General features: G+C 46.1%; 1 protein-coding gene across 1 annotated transcript in view; it reads right to left on the bottom strand.

The window, feature by feature from the left end:
- Positions 1–7,517, bottom strand: part of FAM179A (family with sequence similarity 179, member A) — a 19,034-nt gene that overhangs the window by 2,773 nt on the left and 8,744 nt on the right. Inside the window, exons 7-12 of the mRNA XM_010132474.1 lie at positions 6,914–7,072; positions 5,749–5,866; positions 4,742–4,815; positions 4,332–4,355; positions 3,497–3,701; positions 2,092–2,308 (exon numbers count right to left, since the gene is read on the bottom strand). Of these exons, the coding sequence (XP_010130776.1) occupies positions 2,092–2,308; positions 3,497–3,701; positions 4,332–4,355; positions 4,742–4,815; positions 5,749–5,866; positions 6,914–7,072 (797 nt within the window). The remainder of the gene's footprint in view (positions 1–2,091; positions 2,309–3,496; positions 3,702–4,331; positions 4,356–4,741; positions 4,816–5,748; positions 5,867–6,913; positions 7,073–7,517) is intronic.

Raw genomic sequence — 7,517 nt, 5'->3', positions numbered from 1 at the left:
GAATCCAGGTCCTTCGATATAGAGCATAAATGACACGTGTGATCTGCAAACCTGGCATCAGCCATAGAACCCCAACACTTTACGTGGAACTTGCGTTTCTGTAGGAGATTTCAGCTGGTTATTGATGGCATTCGTCTTTCCCAAAACAAACTCCTTGCATTCCTACGTACACAAACACCATCTCTCTTCTCACATTCCAGCAGAAGTCAGAGCTGGAGTAAACAGCAAATGAAGAGCCCCAGGGACCAGAAACTTCTGGTCACAGCTGCGGCAATGACAGTGGTAGCACAAATACTGCCAGTGTCATCTCACCAAACTTGAAACGGTTCACTGAGGTTTCATCAGGCAGACGTAAACACCTCCAGCAAGCTACACAGAGCAGCCCGGTCCTCCCTCCCTGATGGAAACGCGTGCAAAAGGAGCACTAGACCCTTGCAGCTGGATGCTCCAGGGTATCCAGCAGCCTGAAACAAACATGCAGGAATAACCTAGGAGCCACAGAGAGCAACACTTGCTACAGATTTGGGTCTGCTTTTCAACCATGTCCCCTGGCCGCAACCAACCCTGACAGCCCCTTCTTCACTTAGAGAGCCGCTCAGTTGACCAACCTTCTGCTGACTGTTGCGAGACATGAACATCAACCATAAAACTGAGGTGAGAGAAAAAAATCTTAGCATAATCCCATTCTTCTTTTCTCCCAACCTTTTATTTCTGCTTTTCTGACTCCCTTATTTTTAGGTTACTGCCTCCTAACTGAGGCAAACTGAAACCTGCAGCAGGTGAGGGGAAGCAGGGAGCTAACTTCAGGACAGTATCTCTACATGCTTTTAAGAAATACGTACTACCCACACACCTTCACTCAGTTTATAGAGCAAATCACAAGGGAATAATTCCAAATACGCTGACTAAAAAGTAGCTGTTAAAAGCTGTTTTCATGAACTGTAAAGAAACCAACGCAGATTTCTGTAGTATTACCCATGAAGGAACATGCCACTGAATTTCCCAGTCCACAGACTGCAAACAGATAGCTCTTGGACAGCAATAAGGGATGGGCTGGAGGTGCACTCTGCAGGGCAGGTGCTCCTGGCCAAAACAAGCGTTGAGGATCCCCGAGAGCTTCAGCATGGCGCTGGTAGGCAGCAGCAGACATGCTGCACAACCTGCAGCAGACTATCTGGCTTAGGACACAGGAGAGACGAGAACCTCATCCTCTCCCTAGTGCAGGTACCTATTTTACATCAACAGGCATACTTGGGGCCCCATGCTCAAGCATCCAGGGGAGGGGACAGTGATGGGCTCCTTACCACCTGGAAGAAGGGAGCCAAGGCCTTTCTAAGCCCACACACATGGAGACCTCCAGGCTGACTGTAGAACAAGCATTGCATCCTTCATTGTATCTCACTATGATGTTTCATATCACAGTATCATATTAAAACCAAGGTCTCAATCTTTGAACCCAGGAGGACCTTTTCATTTGGGATTTACATAGCTAAACTACTGCCTAGAACTGCAAAATGAATAACCGAGTTCAAAGCTTTTTATACTGGAGTCAGTAAGGGCCAGATGCATCTGCTCAGCACAGCCACCACCGTCAGAGCATGGAAGGAAGCCCAGCGAGAGCAAAGTGCCTCCACCACCCTTCCCACCATGTGTTCCAAGGAAAAAAGAACATTCCTTTCATCTTGTTTTAGTGCATGTAAACTTAACAGAATGCACATCTTGGAAATCCAATTCGATATAAGCAAAAGGCGTGCAGTATCCCAGGAGGAAGGGGGAAAAACGTCGTGACAGATGCTAGTCGCTTCCCTCATGCTCTTCTGGCAGGAACTTAAAATAATCCCTATAATGCCCTCTCTGTTGAAGTAATAATCAGGTGTGTGATCCAGGTGATAAGCAGCACCCCTTCAGCTGCACATGACGACAAGATACAAGAGGCTGGGGTAGAAGGAATGCAGGTAGGTCATCATAAACATCTGGCAGCAGCTGGTTATTTCCACAGATGACAACAGCTATCAACAGACTCAGTGTTCCCTTGACTCCAAGATGGAGCAGCTGCAGTTGAGGAGAGGCAATGCCAGAGGTTCCTCTTACCTATGTGAGCAATGGATGCTTCCAGCACTTTCACAGCTGCAGTATAAATCTCCGTGTGCTTTGAGTTCAGGTTCTCAGTGACTGCTGCTACCAGAGAGACAAGCACTGGGTGAAAGCCACCTCTGAGCATGGGCATCATCAAAGTCAACACCTCCAGTGCCTTCTCTTTCACTTTCTTGTTGCAATCCTGAAGTCTCAGGGCAAAAAATTTAAAAATCTGTGAAGAAAACAAACAACATGAAAGCTGGGTTAAAGTGTCTTTGTTTCAAGAACAGATGTAGAAACAAGTACCCACCAGTGCCAAAGATGAACCTAATCCTTTCTGTCAGGATTTGCTAGCACAATTTCACTGTTCCCCTGTGGGCTCCTCACCGTAGGAGTTGCACAACCTCACGCTGGTTGAAAAGATTTTCCTCTTTTATTAAGAGGTTTGGGTGGGGACAGGATAGTTCATGTGGTGTTTCTTTTTACCTGTAATTAATCCCATTTGAATAATGCAAAATACTGTCTTTGGTATAGAAGCATGAACACAGATCTTTACAATGTCCATTTTTCCATAAAGCTGTCTCAGGTGCTGAGGGTATTTTTTATTTTACTGAAAATGTGGCTGGCTGACATCCAAGTTGTATTTTATTTGTTTCAGAACCTGCGTCCGGAGGAGCTCAGGGCTCTGATGAACTCTTCAGGATTGAGACCATTTGTCTAGCTAACAGGAAGACCTCTGAAGTTTAATGTGCTGTGCAGTTCTCATTAGAGCAGGTTCAGTCCCTTGACAGCCACGTTATCAGGCACCATTTTCCAGAAAAGGGGGGAAAGGCAGCTGCTGGGAGAGGAGGAAGAAAAGATCTGTCTCTAGCCATTTTCTTCCTCTTCGAAAGAGAAGAAAGGTCCCCAGGAAGGGTGAAAACAGTCTTTCCCAAATATGAAAGAGGATGGCAGTGAATAGGCAATGCTGTGGCTGTGCAAGACAATGTTTACAGGAGCATCCTTTTAAAAAAAAAAAAAGTTTGGGGTTTGGTTTTTTTTTTTTAGATCAACCCAGCCTGATACTTTCTCTCGTACATTCCAACCCGTTTGTCTTCTAGAGAACAATTGCCAAGCTTTCAGTGGCTGAATTTTCTTTATTTCAACCTAACTGGTAGTAGGAAATGGCAGAAGCTACAGCAATGGTAAAATTCTGTCATCATCTCCTAAGCAGCACCAATAGGCACCTGCCAGAAAAATTCATCCAGACTGAAATTACTTGCCCTGGAGCCTGGAGCTGAATTAAATTATTCTGGGTGAGAAGGGACCAGCCTGTCCCAAACAACTAGTAGGTAGTGCCAAGACACCCTGGGTTAACTTTACTGGTACAGGCTGGGGAAGGGAGCTAACGGGAAAGGAGCAATAGAGATGACCTACGTACCTGGACAATGTTAGTGGAGATCAGCTGAGGGCTGCTTTTGCAGTAGTCTAGGAGCAGCACCACTCCCTCCATCCGTGTCTGAAACTCCTTAGCTGTCAGGAGCTTGTAAAGCTCATCGAGCTGTTCAGGTTCTTCCACAGTCTGAGGTGACGTGCGACAGACTGTCTGTCGAGGCAAGGTGAGTACAGCAGAGCCAGACCTCAAACTGGAAGATACAAACAAGCTAAAATGTTTTGGTGATAATATCTGCGGTTAGTTTTGAGGAAAACGTCTGAAAGAGACTTCCTAATGATGCAATTTCAGCTAGATCCTGATCTGAAAAGCGACTTGGATCTCATGACAATCTACAAGTAACGTTATTGCTAGTGGACAACTAAGGCACCAAGGATGGGATTAATCTCTTTTATCTTCCGAGGTCTTCCCAGGTACTCAACTAGCATCCCTTTGAGGGGAAAGATAGGCACGACTTCAAAGTTTTAATGACTCATCTTATGGGAGGTGTCTGTATTATAAGGAAATTAATGACTCTGGAGCAGTGTCTCTATGACAGGTATGGGAATCTGGATCAGTAGGTCAGATGCACCTGAACAGATGAGTCCTTCCCAGAGAGATTAAGGGGCATATCCGAAAGGATCCGGAGGATCGGTCAAGAGATAAAAGCAGAAGCCAGACCTCCCACCACTACGCTCAGACAGCAAGGACCAAATTTCTATCTTGAACACTAATTGCAGCACAGGGGAAAAAACATGCTGTCCATTAACCAACCAGTACTGGGTGTAAACTACTTGAATAGCTACAGAAAAATTGCACATTCAAAAAGTTTGTTGACCAAAACTGCTCGGGAAGTGTCTTGCTGGTACTGTTTTAGCATCAGAAAGCCATGATTCAGGCAGGCCAAAAGACATGCCTGGAAGGTTCTGTTTGGGGAATGACGTACTGGTTCTAGACTGGGACTGCTCGTCAAACCACCCAAAAGATTCCACTCAGATAAACAGCAGAGACACAACCCTCTCACAGACTCCACAACACCGTCCTAGCCACTGCGCTGCATCTTCTGAGCTGCCACCAGTGGCTGTCTCTTCCTCACTCTGTTTTTGTGGATCACAGAAGATTGGTGGGGTAAGGACACAATCTATGGCACAACTCATCTCCACCAGCGAGATTCTACTGAGGAAGAGACATGTAAAGCTTGTCAGGGGCTCTGTCAGATAGAACAGAAGTGCTCGTTACCTTCCATCAGAAGGCGTCACCAAGTCGCTGTTCCTAGACTTCCTGGGGTCCTTGGCAGATGGAGGTTCACATTTAGAGTCTTCTCTCCCCTACACACACACACACACACAGATATAAATGAATATACAGAACATAAAAGAGAAAATGTCTTGTTTAAAACACTACTTACAATCAGGATCACTGCTACCAAGAAAGGCTCAGGAAACCATTTCATGGGGAGACAGGCCAGAGCTCCTGTGATGTCTACTACGTGTTTTCAATAACCCAGGGCAGGTTATAGGTGCTACCATAGTGGTCAGCAGTATAAAATCCCGAATTCATTCATCTTGAGCACAAACGGGAATACTGCAAACTCGTAGGGAACAAGTCTTCATAAAGGGAATGGCAGGAAACTTTTGGACTCTCTGGAGTGCTCATGGTGCTGGGAGTTGATTGGGTTCGCACTCACTCTCCCTATTCCTGCACAAAGGCACATTCCTTTCTAGAAGGTAAATAGAGCGGAACGGGAGAAAAAAGCGGGATGATTTTCCACTTGACACTGAGTTTGCGAAACTTCTTCCAGCTCCACAGTGCATGACAGCAGGGCAACATTCCCAGAATACAGACAATACATGTACCAATTATTACTTCCTTCTCCATCTTTTTTATATTTGGAACTTTTCTTGGCACTACTCCTTCCTTCGTCTGTTGCAAGGACTCTGGCATCTTCAGAAGCACTGTTCTCAATTCCTTGCTTTAGTGGGGGGAGAGTGCTGGGCGTTTTTACACTTCAAAGTAGTATCATTTTCTCCTGCTTCCCTTTCCTGTTTGTGGCTGATACTCAAAACACACCCACTTTATTTCTAACGATAGCAGTCCCTTGCTGTCTGCAGATAAACAGGCTGAGCATCAACAGCTCATTCCCAAGAGCAAAATGATTCAGTGGAAGAAGGAAGAGATAAAGAAAGATTAAGTATGGTTAATCTCATATTAGCAGTCTCAGGACTTGCTTAAAGGAGACATTTCTCCTGCCAAGCACTTACCATCTGCTTGATTCTTCTCATAATGTCTTGCAGGTCATGGGGGGAGACAAACTGTTCCAAATACCTATGACATTTTTGCTGATTCATCAATATACTCAGCATCTTCCGTCCATAACACCTAAGACAGGACAGAGAAAGGAACACAGACTGTTAGCGCCTTTTCTCCCTTGTGAATAAACGAAGGGAAATTGCTAGTAGAATAAGCTGACATATTACACTCGCCAAGCGCCATACCTTCACGAGAAGGTGTTACCAAGTCTTGGGAGAGATTTACCTCCACTTGTTGCCACTGCACAGTGGCACCAGCTGAACAGAAGAGGCAGGAGAGAACGCGGGGCAGCAGGAAAATATACTTCCGCTCTGACATTGTGGGTATGCTTCTGCGGCATCGAAAGACCCTGGCAGCTGCGCAAAGCACAGCTCCTGCTTCGCTCTCACAGCTAATTTGCAGTGTCTTGCTGCCGCTGCACCGTGATTTGCCTCCCTTTAACTAGCAGAGAAGCTAGAACAAAGCACCTCATGCTTCCTCTTTATTATTCCATACCACACAGACGCACACGGGCAGCTAGTTGTTCTTGCCATCTATTAATGGCAGTTTAAATTAATAAAGAAGGTGTTTTTGGGTTGGCTTTCGCTGACTTCTGAAACTTCTTGAAACTACAGGTCTCCTCAAGAGGAAATTTGGAGGTCGTTCAGACACAGACAACAACATTATACCATGATTATGGAGAAAAATTTGTGACGGTCACAGGCACTAAATTACAAAGAGGTTTCGAAAGACTGAATGCACTGATTGAAGACCACTGTAATTTTTCTAGGACAGTCTTAACCTTATCGGAAATCAATGCTTGGGATCCTTCAGTGATGAACGGCAGCAAGCACTTCAGCTTTGCCTTATGCACATAAGGCCAGACAAAACTGTTTGACCCACTAATGATTCTTCAGATTAACTGAGCTCACATTCAGGTCACAGGAATTTGGCAACAGTCCTTCTTGCTGAACGAGCTCTTGGTACCCAGAACAGCCATTTCCCCAGACGGCATTATCCACACCGGGAAGTAACTTCCTAAGACTTACTTCACCTGCCATTCTTTTGTGTTTTTATCATTGACAGTCAGACATCAAACAGTTTTCATACTTTAGGATGTGAAATTAAGATCATCACCTTGTGTCTGGATGACTGTCCTGAGCAAGCTTCACCACGGTGCACACCAGCAGCTTGACACTGTTGCTCTTGCCCGAAAGCAGCTTCTTGGCTCCAGTTCTCTCCATTGTGGTCGCTAGGTGTTCGGCCGCACACTTCCGCACCAGGACGTTGCGGTGCCTGCGGACAAGAGGACAACCAGTGGGGCAGAGGGAAAAGGAGGGCCAGGAGCACAGGCCTCAGCCATAGCACGGTCCCCATCATTGCCACGGGAGGGAGGCACGTCTTCCTGCTGCAATTTTAACCCCCTGTAGAAGATTCTGTCCTCAGATAATCACAAGGTTGGCAATGCACAGAGGAAGGACCTGAAAGGAAGAGGGAGGAATCCAGGCTTCCTGGGCTAGCTGATACTCCCTTTTTTTTCCCCCCGAAATTAACTCTAAGAAAGAGGGAAATGAAAGGCAAATCGTGCTGGCTTGTCAGAGGGCTCCCACAACACGGACAGAGCTGCAGCAGGGTTGGGGTTTGTTCCCTCTGTTTACCGCCACATCTGCAGACCCTGATGAACACAAATGGGCGGGTGGGAAAGCCTGTGGGCCGTGAAGCTGCAGGATATCCAGCAATG

The sequence above is a fragment of the Buceros rhinoceros genome, unplaced genomic scaffold (genome assembly GCF_000710305.1).
Source record: "Buceros rhinoceros silvestris isolate BGI_N320 unplaced genomic scaffold, ASM71030v1 scaffold16143, whole genome shotgun sequence".
In the NCBI taxonomy this organism is placed as follows: Eukaryota; Metazoa; Chordata; class Aves; order Bucerotiformes; family Bucerotidae; genus Buceros; species Buceros rhinoceros.
The sequence above is the reverse complement of the archived record's forward strand: the minus strand, read 5'-3'. Positions and strand labels throughout refer to the sequence as shown.